We start from the raw sequence: 15,172 nt of genomic DNA, 5'->3' as shown, positions 1-15,172 counted from the left end.
AGAGCACAATCATGTCTCCAAAACCCAAACAAACAAAATCTTACTCCTAGGGCCCCAGTCAGCCTCCCATCAATCCCTGATTCCAGATGCCCTTCTTCACTGCTCCTCTGGCTCAAGCCCAACAGCCAACAAGGGTGTGACAGCGGCCCGCAGCTCCCTAACATTTGCCTCCTTTGCCCCTGTTCTCCAAGCCCCCTTCCGAGTGTGCGCCCCACACTCCGTGCAGCTCTGTAAATAGAAAAGGATCAGGAGATCCGCGGGGGCCTGTGCTTGGGGCCACCTCCCAGCCCTCTGCAGCCGCCTTCCTTGCACCTTGCTCCTGAGGCCATACCCTCCATCACCAGTGGCTTAACCGTGGTTCCTCCAGGGACAGGAAAGTCAGGGCCAACGCTGCTGTCACGGCACTCTTCACCAGAGTCCCAATCTCACATAGCCAGAGGGGCCACGCGGGCCGCGCCCATGAATGCGGTAAGATGGGGATAAGAGGAGAAAAACAAAACAGCGCTCAGCTAAGGGCAACCACTTCTCCGCTCCTGCCCATGTCTGCCGGGAGGGAACGAATGCAGCTCTGGGTAGCCAGGCCTTCCAAGACTGGACTTAAGTCGGGGTTCTGCATGAACGCTTCCAAACTGGAAACTCAACCATGTCTTTTAAAAGCACCATTGGCCGAACCAAACTTGTTGAGAACTGGCTATGGCCCTCAGCCACCAGGTTGAATCCTCCGCCCTAGGCCGATGTTGAGAATTCCAGTCCGCTACGCCCCCTGGTGGGCTCTCTCAGAACTCCATCCTGAGCGGAGGAGTCCTGTCTTGCTCATATGCCAAATGTGGGTGCACCAGGGGTCCGTGTCCCAGTTTTCCTCTGTGCATATCACCAAACCTGGGGCATGGAAAGCCCTCAACTAACCTTTCATAAATGAATGGACAAGTGAGCTAGCAAACTTACTGGCTTTTAAATGACTACAAAACCAAGGCTCTAAAGACCAGGGACTTTTGTTTTAGTTTTGTTTTGTTTTGTTTTGTTTTGTTTTTGAGACAGTCTCACTGTGTAACCCATGCTGGCCTAGAACTCACAGCAACCCTGCCTCAGCCTCCTGAGTGCTGGGATTACAGGTGTGTAAGACCATACCTGGTGACCAGTAACTTTTTGACCAAGGATTTTTTCACCCAGCTACTCTGACTCCATTCTTTGTCTAATGCTTTATTTGTTTATTTGCTCTCTTACACAGCAATGGATTGTGGTTGGGTTTGGTTCGGTTTGCTGGTGATACTAGACATGAAATGCAGGACTTTGTGCTGAACTATCCACAGTCCTTTTTATTTTTATTTTGAGACAGGGCCTCACTAAGTCACTGGTCACCCAGGCTGGGCTCGAACTTGCAATCCTCCTGCCTCAGCCTCCCAGAGTATGGGGCTTAGAGTCATGTACCACCACCCCCAACTAGCAGTTGACATTTTTAAGAAAAAAAATTTATTTTTTTTAAATTTTTTTTTTTTTTTTGGTTTACTTTTTTTTTTTTTTTTTTTTTTTTATTTTTTGGTTTACTTTTCTGGTACCAGGAATCGAACTCACGACCTTGCACTTGCCAGGCAGGTGCTGTACCACTGAGCTAAATCCCCAGCCCCTAAGAAAAAAGATTTAATTCAGACCACTGAGTCAGGGCCCTTCCCCTCCCGATTTTCAGGGTACTCAGAACGCAGATCTGCAGGGCTGGATAACAGCATGGCCCCCCCCATCACACTCTAACCCCTTTGGCCCCCTCCTGACTTGAAGTAAGATGCAGCTTCCTGTACCTCATCCCAAAAGCCAGGAAAAGGGTCTCCCTTATGGTGAGGGCTGGAAGTTTGGCAGGAGAAGGTGTCTGCCCGCTTAAGTCCCATGATTCCTTTCGCACCTCCACTGGGCCACAAAGATTCCCAAGGGCCCCAGACAAATCACAGAGCTCCTAAAAAAGCCCGCAGGTCAGGCCTCCAGTGACCCCAACACAAAGGTAGAGGCCAGCGCTGTCTGAAAACCTTACAGAGTGATTAATCACTCGGCAGCTTCCTGAGACACCAGAAATTTCCCTGCTCCTGACCCCTCCTGAAGAAAAGGGTGGCCAGGACCTGCAGGCACTGCCTGCTGAGTTAAGAGCCAATGCCAATTATAATTTGGAAGGAAAGAGTGCTACTTACCTGATACGTGTGACCCTGAATAAATCCTGACAGTACCTGGGCCTCTTTGCAGCATCTATGAAATGACCCAATGAGACTTGTTCCTCCAAGCTCCAGTGTGCTGTGTCTTCTCTAAGATTTTATATATTATAATGCTTCTCAGGATCAGGGGTACAGCCCAATGCAAGCACATATACAAAAGCAAAATTAAACTTTAATATTTAATGAAATATATATATTATCCCCACTGCCAAAGGCAGCTGGATTGTAATTTTCTCAAGATAATTTAATTTCAGATTTATATCAATGAACCACGCCGCCCCATGGGGTCCCTTTGGCTGATGCCCTCTCTCACACATAAATCAGGATCTAATTTATATGAGAGTCACAGTGCCAGACGCTCACAGGCCTGAGTGGGAACTGTGTGCCCGTCGTTCGGAGGCGCGGGCAGTAACTCTTTGGAGCATCTTGATGGTATGAGGCTAAAAAAAAAAAAAGAAAAATTTGAGGCCGAGGATAAATGAGGGGAAAAAAATAGGCCTTTGTTTATTTAGGTGGAAATGACAATGAGGCAGATCTCCAGTCAGGAGAAGGAAGCAATTTGTTAGCACAGAGCGCTACCCAGCCATGGAAAGGGCTGCTCCCGGCGCAGTGAATTCCCCACCGCTGGAGCTGTTCAGGACCTCAGTCTCACATGGGAAGCCGGTCTCTTGCAGAAGTCCTCGAGCCTGGCTGTGTAGCTCAGTGAATACTGTCTGGACTAATGTCCACAGATCTGAGTTCACTTAGCGCAGGGCCAGGCCAAAGAATCTGCAATTTGACAAGTTTCCCAGGTGACCCAGCTGCAAATAGCCTTGTCTGCACATCAGGTGGGGGACCAGTGGATGAGGTGACTTGTAAGGAATCCTTCCAGCCCTGAAAGCTTAGAACCCTGAAGTTCAAACAGATTTCAAATGGATTGTTTCCGTAAGAGAATGCCAAACCTCTGGAGCTGAGAAGGACTACCTAGATTAAGAGCTACTGTCCCTCCATGGGAGGGGAATGACAGAGAAACTAAGACCCACAAAACTGAAGAGGTGGGCTGGACACTGCGGCACATGCCTGTGATCCTAGCATTCTAGGAGGCTGAGGCAAGAAGATCAAAAGTTCAAGCCCAGCCTGGGCAACTTAAGGACTGAGTGAGACCCTGTCTCAAAATTTTACAAAGAGGTGAAGATGTAGCTCAGTATGAAAGCCCTGGGTTCAATCTCCAGTAATACACACACACACACACATGCACACACACATATACACACACATGGATGACACACCTGTAAGGTCAAGCAGCCAATAAACACTGAAATTACATGTAAATCCCAGAAGTCTTGAACTCCCTGAGAAGGAAAACCCTGGATTCTCACCCCAAGACTAAGTCCTCTCTTATCCACCCAAATTTCTGGGAAAAAAAGAAAATCTGCCAGGTATGGTGGCACATGCTTGTAATCCCAGCACTTGGGAGGCTGAGGCAGGAGGATCATTGTGAGTTCGAGGCCAGCCTGAACTGCTTAGGGAGACCCTGTCTCAAAGAGACAAAAAAAAAAAAAAGAAAAAAGAAAAACATAGCTGAGTTTGGGTGCAACGTTTGGGGAAACTTTTCTAAGAATGATAACATGGAGTGCATAACAGAGGACATAGTGATATCTACTCTTTCCACAATCAGAAAACCTTGGTTCTACCCTCTTTTAGCTAAATGAGCCCAAGTAAGGTAATGAAACTCTATATGGTCATTGATGAAACAAGAACGATAATTCTTCCCTGCCTACCTCCGTCCCACATGGGGATCAAGAAACCGGACCTAAGAAAATTCACAAATTCCAGTCTTCATGAGGATCATGACTTATGATCAAGTCCTAACCACCGTCAAGGTCAACTCAAGGTCATCGCTTTATGAACCCTTCCTGTCAGAGCCTCCCTCACCTGAGCTCTACTGTCTATCGGTGTCACTTGGGATCTTACCTCCCCTCCGGTTACTCCCTCGTGCGTCAGCCCAATGCTTAATACTCTGGATCCTGCCCTGTGTGACAATGAGCTCACCTCTTTCTCCTCTGAATCTCTTTCCTACAGTGTAGCCATTAAGATCATCATGTTTAGAGTTAGACAAATCTGAACTCAGACCCTGGCTCAACTATCTACTAATAATGGCCATGAACAGACCACTCATCCTCTCTGAGCCTCTGTTTCCTGTGTGTAAAAGAGAGGTAATAGCACACCTTCTCAGGGAGTTGCTGAGGGGCTAGAACGAGGTATTGGTAGTGATACTCTCGGCACACGAGCAAACCCGGTAATAGTTGGTAAATGGTAACTCCCTTAATTAATAGGACAAAAGGAAGAGACTGCGCCTGCACTAGACTGAGCTCCCTCCAGCAATGAGATGCCAAAGCAGCGAATACTCCTCCACTTCCTCCCTCACCTTTGCAGGAAGATTCAAAACCCTTGCCTGGACAATATTTAACAAAGACCAGTGGGCTTTCCTTGAGGGTCCCTCTGGATTCCTCAGCTGGCACTTCCCACCACTGCCCTTCCAGATAATCATTCTTAGTTCATAAGTTCAAGGCAAGGAACTTGCTGTTCCTTCTGAGTCCCAAGACGGCTTCCAAATGTTGTAGCCATAAATACATTTCAGACACAAATTAGAAGGCAGCCGATGGGGCTTGGGGAAGAGATTTCAACCATATGGCAGGATGATGAATCATCCTGTGTTAATGAAAGTACATCGCAGCTCAGCCTCTGGTGTTCTGTACCTGCTGCTCACCTGCGGATGAGGGAATCTGGCATAGAGATGTTAAGTGGAGGCTGGGACTCCAGGGTGTTTGGGATGGGGTGGAGGGGTAGCAAGAGGCTACTCCCCCGAGGGGGTTCTTTTCTGAAGTCAGCTCCAGGCTTGGGCCCCAGCCTGTGGGTCTCTCCTTCCCCAGGAAGCTAAGCACGGATCTCTCTTGATTGGCAGGTCCCCCGGTGAATGTGAGCTGCAACATTTTCATCAACAGCTTTGGTTCCATTGCTGAGACAACCATGGTGAGTGAGTCAAAATACAAGCTGCTATTTCCTGCTGAGGATGGCTCTCCCGCTGAAATATGTATCCTCTGCCTTGGTCTTCCCCAAGGAGGTGGAGAATCCGGTGTTTTTGTCAGGTCTCTGGGGCTGTACCACGAGGCTCCAATGTTTTTACTGTCTTGTTCAGCCTTTAGCTTTGCATAAAGACATGCCATCTGCGGTGGTCACAAGGACAAACAGGGCTGCCACGTGTCCAACATTCAGCATTACAAAAACACAGTTCTTCACCAGTCTACATTTTTAGATTAAAATAAAATGTAGAGACCTGCTCAAGGGTTTCAAATGAAGCTGAAAAAATGGCAGAAGACTGATGGGGATAGAAGCTGAAAGGATAGACCGCATTAACTGTACTATTTGCTCTATTTTTGAATGTGTTTAAAATTTTCTACGATAAAAAGTTTAAAATAATTACGCTAGAAAAAGACTACACATCAGAGATTGGTAAATGTTAATAGCGATTATCCCTGACTCATGGGCTTACACACAATTCTTCTTTTATTCTGTCAGTATAGCTGTATGTTTTAAATTTCTATCATGGGTGACTATTCTATTAGAAATTTTTCTCAGTTCTTGAAAAAAGTCAATTTTTCTGAGTGCTGTGGTACAGACCTATAATCCCAGCTATTTGGGAGGCTGAGGCAGAAAGATCATGAGTTCAGGGCTAGCCTGCACAACTTAGCATGACCGTGTCTTAAAATAACAAAATAAAAATAGCTGGTATATCTTGGTGGTTAGTGGGCCCTGGGCTCGGTCCCCAAAACTACCACACATATACATACATACACACACACACACACACACACACACACACACACACACCTGGAAAAAAAAATATATATATATATATCAGTTGTTCTTACTTAAAGGAAGTAAGCTATCTTGTAAAACAAAATCAGTGCAGCTTAAAGTTAACCTTAGAAGTAGAGTGAGAGCCTAGCTATGCTCCTGCCAAGTCCTATACATGCTACGGCCTTAAAATCCTCTAAACCATGGATTTCCTGCTGCACGTCTTTATGCCTCAGTTTCTTAACCTGTAAAACACCAGTGGCGATTAATATACTGACCTCATTCAGTTTTCATGTGTGTTGTGTGAAGCAAATGCTTATCACAGTAAGTGCTCTGTCCACTCCGTGGTTTTGATGATGATGGTGGTGGTGGTGGTGATGATGGTGATATTGATGATAGGGTTTGGGCCACTGAAGCCCCAACACAGTCACTGAGGAGCTGTGTGCTCTTAGGCAATCCCTGGACTTCTCTGAGCCTTGGCGTCCCCCTGCCTTCCCCCGTCTTCTGTCTATCTCTCCTGACTTCATCCCTTCAGCACTCAGATTTCTACAGAGACAGGACAGCTCTGGAAGCTTGGACAAGGTAACCAAAGTCTATGTCCTTGTCTGAGAAATGGAGACACCGATCGCATCCACCTCCTGGCCTGATGTGAGGATTCAGACACAGAGCACGGGAAGTTAGGCACGGTGTCTGACACCAGTGAAAGTAGCTACTCTTACTAGATGCCGCCTGTCATTTCCAGCACATTTCCACACTCACCGAGAGCTGGGTCTCAGGAACCACTCTGGGTAGCAGGAGCAGTGCACACCATGTCCCTCATTTTATAGCTGAAGGGACTAAGACCAGGCGAGAGCACATCACAGGGCCAGCTAGTTACCAGCAGGAGAAAGCTCCATCCTCTCAACCCATAGATAAGGGTTTGTCCTGCACCACACTGCCACAGCACCAAGGAGCACTGCCCTGAGAAATCGGCGGGCTGGAGATCCACAGTGCACATGTCAGCAACAACCTGTGTTGTCAGAAGTGGAAATCCAACCCCCGACAGTGCCAGGCTGGGCACACCTCAGGGGAAACAATGAGGATACTCCACAAGAGGAGACAGCCCCCTGCCATGCAAAAGAAGGCTCACAACGATGTGCTTCCATGGGGTGGCCCACAGGGGAGGTCGCTGGGTCCTTATTTACTAGAGGAAGTGCAGAGCAGGGTAGACCTTGTGGTTTCCTAGTAGGCATATTCCATACTGAGTTCGATTCTTGGTACCAAAAAGCGAAAACAAAAAACAAATCATTGTAGGGAGTTCGAGCGGACATGGAAACAGGCCAGAGAGGATGCACTTGTCCGTGAACACGCAGCTAGGAGAGGCACAGGCAGCCCACGACGCTGCCTCTCCAATCACAGTGGGGGCTGCTATGCACCAAGGACCCCGGCAATCTGGTCAGAGTCCAGGGTCAGAAACTTCTGGCTAGGTTAGTTCTCCGGGCACAGCAGGGAAATAGAGCAGCTCTAGACACAGCTGGAGCCCCGGGCCTGACTGCTGCCTTCCCCCGAGGGCATAGCTTTCTTTACCAGAGTTAGTACAGGAGAGCAGAGAGAGGCGGCAGCAAAGCCAAGGGGTCCCTACCCATACCCTCCAGGGAGGCGGAGGGCTGAGCTGTCCGTCCGTCCTTCATCTGACCTTCCCAGGGATGCTCTGAATCTCTGCAGCATGAGGAAGGCCCAAGTCAAAGCAGGAATACACAAGGGGGAGAAAGAAACAGGTCCTGACCTAGGGCAGCCCTCAGACAGCCCAGAAGAGAAAGACCTGGAGCTGAACTCCAGAAGGAACCAGCCAGCTTGTCTAAACACAAGCGCTGTGAGGGTGTATAAGTGTGCGCACAGCAGCATCCGTGTGTCTGTGTGTCATGCACGTCCACTTGTCCACGACAGAATTATGGGATCACACAGGGGCACATAGACCCGTGTATGCAAGCGTGCTCATTTCAATGTAGTAGATGCACAACCTCAAAGAGACATATGTACACCATGTGGAATGATTAACATAATCATGTACATTTCTGTGTACATGTATGTAATGTATAAACATGGATATGCATGTATCTGTGAGTAAGTGTAGATACAGGATATGGGACAGTCTTAAGAGTGAATGTACACTGAGACAGAAGGATCACAAATTCAATGCCAACCTGGACTACATGGAAAGACCCTCTCTCAAAAAAAAAGCAAATATGAAGGAAATTTAATATTTTTATTCATGTGTTTGTGTGTAAATATGAGTAAATATAATGTTTGAGAATGTATCAGCATGTGAGCCATCACATTTTCATTTGTATACTGAGGTGTATGTAAATATATGTACATGCAAATAAGTGAAAAGATATTTAACTGAATATTAGTACGCAAGTGTCAAGAGTATCTATATGTGTGTAGGCATACATGTGATTGTGCACATACAGGGGACATATACCTGGAATTTATGGCACACAAAGAGTGTGTGTGTGTGTGTGCACATGTGTGTGTTGGCATCTTTTGTCTTGAATCCCAGTATTTCTATTATTAGGATGTGTGCTCCAGCCTCTCTCTCAAGGGTCAGGATAGCCTGGAACACAGTAGCCAGGACCCCTGGAAATTAATGACAGCCTAAGCAATGACAGCCCTCAAGGTTGGCCTTATTTGTAGATAGTAAGGGACAACAGACAGAGCCCTAAATCAGGAGACAAGGAGCCAGGTGCATTAGTCAGCCTCACATTACTATAATGAAATTCCTGAGACTCATACCTGAACTACTTGAGAAGGTTTATTTAGCTCACAGTTTTGGAGGTATAAAGGCAGCGTGCCTATGCAGGGTGCAGTATGGTGGTACATTGTGGAGGGAATCTGTACAGGAAGAAAACAAGCGCCAGTATCAAAACAACAAAAACAAACCAACTAAACTAATAAGACAAGGACTCCAACATGTAAACATAAGGAAATGCCTTCCTCGGTGTTTGTTTCTGTTTCCTATTCTCTCTGTAATCACATATTCTTTCCACCTCATTGTGAAGGTGCCTATATATGCTAAATGTGGCAAGGGTTCTAGGGTTAGGGTTCTGTTCGAGGTTTTCCCTCAGTGACAAATTCTCTCTCTGCAAAGTTCACTGCAGATCTAGAGCATCCGGGGTGACTGTCCTCCCTGTGATGTGTCAGTGTTGCACTTCCACACCAACATGGGATTTCATCTTTGCCATAAAAGGGAAGAATGAGCTGAAGCAGTGAACACTGGTGTATTAGTCAGCTTGGGCTCTATAGCAAAATACCACAGGCTGGTGTGCTTAAATAATAGAAAATTACTTTGTTGCAGTCCAGAGGCTAAAAATCCTAGATCAAGGGGCCACCAGGGTTGGTTTCTGGTGGGATCCTCTTCCTGCTTATAGACAGCTGCCTTCTCCCTGTGTCCTCACAAGGCATCTTCTCTCTGCATGCAGAGAGACAGGGAGAGATCTGGTGTCTCTTCCTCTACTTCTAAGGACATTAATCATATTAGATGAGGGCCTTGCATTCCTGACCTTATTTTGCCTCCCTGAAGGCTCTATTTCCAAACATCCACAGTGGAGATTAGAGATGCAGCATATGAGTTTTGGGGGATATCAGAAACCAGGTTAAATAACCCTGTTATTGCAGGCTGATTAGGCCTGCAATCTCCCAAGCGAGTGGAAGGCGAAGGCTTAAATAAATGAGACAATGGCAATGATTTTAGGGCTCTAAGAGGGACTAACTCTCTTATAGCTTTAGTATTTTTTGAGTTAGCCAAAGACTTTTTTGGGTGGCCCGTATTTATTTGGTTTTCAAACAAAGGAGGAGGATACTCAAGAAAACGTGGGATTCTCGCAGGACCGTGGAAAAATTTTCTCAAGTAGCAAATTACGTCAATCAGGAAAACTCTCTTATCCTTAGGTTGTTATTTATTGTAGGAGTGTGGACTCCGCAGCTGCAGTCTCCTTGTAGTTAATTGGGGTTGGAGCCAAATGTCCTCAGCTACAGTCTCCTTGTCCTTGAGGTGTCACAGCTTCACAGGCCAATATAAGCCTCAGCGGTGACCAGTGACCCATAGAGATTTATTTACTATGAGTGAACTGCCCATCTTAAGATAAGGTGCCTAAGCTTGAGACAACTCCCAAGTAAACATGAAAAGCCAATTGATTAATATTAAATCCCATTCAGAGCCACTTCATAGTGGTCTCCATCAGGGGGACACCAACATTCAATTCCTAACAACAGGCCAGTAAATCCTTTTCACCTGTAAGGGAAAGATACTAGTTCTGCTCACATTTCATGACCTAAAGGAAGCCATGGGACCCCACCAGAAGAGCATTATCATCCTCCCAAGGTTTTAGAAGCAAGCAGGAATGCAGCATCAGTAAATAGTAGGTCTCTGCTTTCGAGGGGTCTACCGGACAGAGAAACCAAAGGTAATAGCACAGTATGATGAGTGAGATGGCAGAGGTGTGCACAGGATGCTATGCGACACAGAGAATAACAAGCAATAGTGACCGTGGCTAACACCCCCAAGTATGTAATATGTGCAGGCATTATGAAAGGGCTCTTGTGTGATTTTTAGTTTTTGCTAAAGTAACAACCTGGTCTTGCTACTCTTCCAGGGAGAACAGCGTCAGTGGGTGACCCAAAGGATGAAGGATTTTGGAAAAGACAATGCATGTTCAGTGGTGCCAAAAGAGAAGGAAAGCAAGCAGGAAAAGAGAGGAAGAGCCAGTGTGTAGCTCAGGGGTAGCACAGTTGCCTAGTGTGCATGAGGCCCTGAGTTTGATGCCCCAAGCAAAGGGAAGACAAGGTTAACAAAAAAAAAAAAAAAAAAAAAAATTGGGCTCTGGGCCTCCAGGGGGACTCATGGGAGGCATTGTTATGAGCTCTAGGTATTCATCTGGACTCATGCAGGACATTTCTGTGGGATCCAGGCCCTAGAGTAGATTCCTTGGTCCTAGTGTATGGTCAGATTTCCTGCACTCACTTGTATATTGTTCTTTGAGTGACTATTATGAATAATCTTATAAAAAAAAAAGGGGGGGTAAGAAAGGACAGCACCCAGCAGGCTTGACAAGGGGGAATGGGAGAAGGGAGGGAATATACATAAAATTGGGGAAAGTAATTTCAGGGGCCTCCGTACAACAAAAGGCAAGTGGAAACAAAGACAACATGAAAATAAGTCTTTCAAAAAACTCTTCTGTTTTGGTCTTGGTGTTTGTCCTTTTCTAAGTACTTTCCTGAGAGCCAGACAGACATGGTGAGTGCACCATGGGGATTATTTCATCTTATACAGCAGTCTTATTATACAGATGAGGAAAATGAAGCTCAGATTGTCTTAATACGTCCACGTTTTTCCAGCTGATGAAAGTCATAGTCAGTTATGATCCCCAGGCTGCCTGACCTCCTTGCTAGTCCACCACCTGGGCATGGGAAGGGCGTGCAGCTGAGCCATGTAGGGACCCGCCCCATCCTATCTTCTGCGCCCTGGTTTGCCCACCTAACAAGAGGCTGAGTAAGACTTGCTCCACTCTATCAGAACGTGTCTCAGGGAGACCCTGCCCAGCCCTCCCCCGGAGCACCTGCAAACAAGACCTCATTGCTGACACACTGGCCGAGGAGTAGTTGCTTCCTATTGCCATCCTATGTTGGGATCAACGGAACGAACAGAGAGGTATTTTGAATCATACAAGTAAAGCTCAGACCCCTCTCCTGCTTTCCATCTCCGCTGTTGTCAGCTTCAGTTAACATCAGTGTCATTGCTCTCCTGCTTGGCAGACACGGCCTCCTAACTGGCCTCCCTCCCCCATCTCCGCCCGTCCCCTGCCATTTGTCACGGTTTCTTAGGGAGTCATTGTAACCCCAAATCTGATCACAGAATTCTCCTCCCTTGAACACTACAACAGCTTCTGAGTGCTCTTTCTACAGCCTGCTCCCTCTTCCCAGGAAGACCTGTGCATTACTGGCTCCTGCTCATTCCTTAGGTCTCCTCCCCGCTATCTTTTTAGCCTCCACTTGGACCGAAAATATCTCCCCCCACCTTTTCAGTTGCTCTCTCCCATATCACCTCGTTCTACCATCTTTGGAACAATATCGAAACTGTCAAACTCACGTGTCTGTTGCCTCGTTTGCTTCTGTAGTGAGTGGGGAGCTTGCCCCTCTCAGTCACCCTGCATGGCTAGAGCCCCACACATTGCCTGGATGCATAGGAGTGAACCAATACTCAGGGGAAGGAATATCCTTAGAAGCTCTCTAACCCCAGGCGCTGCAGGAATGAATCCGTGCCACAAACATCACAGCTAAGTGATTCCTGTTTGCACACTATAGGGATAAAGAACCTCCTGCCTCCAAGATGGTGCCTTCATCTCTGCACAACTCTCAGTCTCCATCTGCCCACGGTTTTACTCTGACCCTGCTGCCGCAGGGAGCCAATCTACTTACCGAACAGCCCTTCAAATGGCTGAGGGGCTCTCTCGGCACCTCCCTCGGCCGCGCTCTTCCGAGCATCCTCTTGACTTTTCAATCCATTCACCATCTGAGGTTCTCATCTTAGATTGCTGGGAGTTAGGGCTTCACCAAGTGCACTGATTTCCCCAAGAAATAAACCCAGGAGTGCTCAAAGCATGGGAAAGTGGAGGCCATCCTCCTCCTTATTTAGGGTTATTGACTTCAGAGCTTACTGTTAACAGCTGCCCCCCCTCCATATTCTGTTTAATATGAATCTTACACATCCCTTTTTTTGTTTGTTTGTTTGTTTGAGACAGGGTCTCGCTATGCAGTGCAGGCTGTCCTTGAGCTCACTGTGTAGCCCAGTCTGGTCTGGAGCTCCCAAGAATCCTCCTGAGTGCTGGGATTACAGTCCTGTGCCACTGCACATCGCTTTTAATAAACAGATTGAAATGGGTTGTCGTGGCTGAAGTGGAGCACGAGCCAGAAATCTCACTCCCTTGTCCTCTCTCTCAACCTCTGCCACCCCCAGTGAACCCCAGGGGACATCTACAGAACCTTGAAACCGTCTTCTACACATCAACTTCAAAGGTCTTCCCATTTCTGTAGCTATGTCACAGCATGGACTCATGATATACTTGTGGACAGCAATACCTTAGAACACTTTTAACTACCCCATAATACTGAAGTGCCTGATGTTACAAGCTTGTTTCATTAGAAAAGAGAGCAAGAGAGAAATAACGGTCCTGTTCTGCCCTCCCAACCCTCCAATTCCCATTATTCTGCCCTGAGCTAAACACTACAAGTAAACACACTACTGTCATCTTTTCCTTGACTGTACGTACATTTAGATACAGGTGTACACACACACACACAAGATACAGGTACACATCTTGTATAAATAAGGTGGTACAATGCAGTTTGCTTTGTCTACCTCCACTGTGACTTGTCATCTCTCCGAGTACTACTCTACCCATGCCTACTTCAGTCTTTTGAACTTCGTACACATCACACAATTTGTAAACAGGGGAGCAGACGTAATGAATGGTTTATTAACACTACATTAAATACATGACAAACATGCTACAATCTGTGCCTACAGACTTTGTGGCCTCCCTCTAAAAGCGCATGGCATGGACACACATCATTTTGGGGTGTTTCACCACTTCTCTCCTGACGAGCCTTTAGGTCTACCCAGCTGATCACTCTTACAGCTCGCACCACAGCATCCTTGTGCAGAGCTCCATGTGCATTTCCTTAGAATGCATTCCAGAAGTGGAATTGCTTTATCAAAGAACATGCACTTCTTAAAAAATATTTTGACAGATGTTATTACCCAGCTCCCTTCTAGAGAAGCTTTAATAATTTATATCCCCTATAATAGTATTCATTTCTCTTAATCTGTGCCAAACCACGATGTTATCAAGCTTTTTATCTTCACCAAATGTGATTTTCAAAACGGGACCTCCTTGTCATTTTTAATTTGCACTCCAAATTCTCAGTAAATGAGAACATCTGTGATATGCTGACTGGGCATTTTGAATAATATATAGGGTTTATTTTTAAATATGTATACCTCCTTCATCCATTTGGCGTCTAATTTTCTAGAAAGTGTTTGTCGGTTGTTTAACTCTATTTTTCTCTGATGAGGTAGCAGGTATTCCAGTGCCATTTTTAAAGAGCCATTATTTCTCCACCAATTTGAAATGCTTCCTCCCACACTAAATCCCCATATATACATTTCTCCTCTCTCATTCTAGTTTATTGCTCCACTGTCTTGTCTGTTCCTGCGCCAGTACAACATGGTTTTAATATTGCTGTGAGTTAAAATTTTCCCTCCGTATGTGGTAGAGAAGCCCTCTTCTTCTCCTCTAAGGTTTTCTTGGCCTTCTCAGCCCATTTGCTTATATTTATGAACTTTAGAATCAGCTTTTTAAATACTATAAAAATTCCCTCAGATTTTGACTGGGATTACATGGAGTTTACGGGTCAACTTGGGAAGGAGTTGCAATACTCTATGAACATGGTATATCTCTCAAATTGGGCCATTTGGCAAAGTTTCAGAGTCATTGGGTGATGTGTGTGCGTGTGTTTTAATATAGGTGGTGTGATCAAAAACTACGGGGAATGTTTATTTTTAAAAGTTTACTACAGTAAAAGAAATGTTACCATTAATCCACCCCAAAATACTTCCCCTAACTATGAATACACTTATCATTCTTACCACTTTCTGAAGCAGCTCTGAAAATCCTCTTTCACATTTTCAGTTGCACTATCATGGCTGCCTCAGTGTCATACATTGGCTCAAAACATTCTCTTTTCCTGGTCATTTTGACTTTCAGGAAGGGCCATAAGTCACACAGGGCCAGATCCAGTGAATAATGATTTGGATGAGGACACATGGCAATATTTTCATTTGACATGTGACAATATCTTCAATTGCCATAATGTTCTTAAATCAAATCAGGAAAGTGAGGTAGCCATAAAAAGACACTCACAAAAGAGGACTTCCAGAACTGCTTCAGAAAGTGGCAAGAACAATGGGATAAGTATGGGTTTTTTTGGTGTTTTTTTTTTTTTTTTAAAGAATAAAAGAAGGGGGGCTGGGGATTTAGCTCAGCAGCAAAGCGCCTGCCTGGCAAGTGCAAGGTCGTGAGTTCGGTTCCCGGTACCAGAGA

The 15,172-nt window shown here is 46.0% G+C and overlaps 1 protein-coding gene across 5 annotated transcripts in view; it reads left to right on the top strand.

Annotated features, from left to right (window-relative positions):
* The window catches only part of Glra1 (glycine receptor, alpha 1), a 97,075-nt gene that overhangs the window by 35,307 nt on the left and 46,596 nt on the right, over positions 1 to 15,172 (top strand). For all 5 annotated transcript variants that reach the window (XM_005376175.1, XM_005376173.1, XM_005376177.2 and 2 more), the window contains exon 3: positions 5,140 to 5,207. In XM_005376175.1, coding sequence (XP_005376232.1) covers positions 5,140 to 5,207 — 68 coding nt within the window. The remainder of the gene's footprint in view (positions 1 to 5,139; positions 5,208 to 15,172) is intronic.

This window comes from Chinchilla lanigera, unplaced genomic scaffold (genome assembly GCF_000276665.1).
Source record: "Chinchilla lanigera isolate Chin_1 unplaced genomic scaffold, ChiLan1.0 scaffold00007, whole genome shotgun sequence".
NCBI lineage: Eukaryota > Metazoa > Chordata > Mammalia > Rodentia > Chinchillidae > Chinchilla > Chinchilla lanigera.
This window is presented reverse-complemented; position numbering and strand designations above follow the sequence as displayed.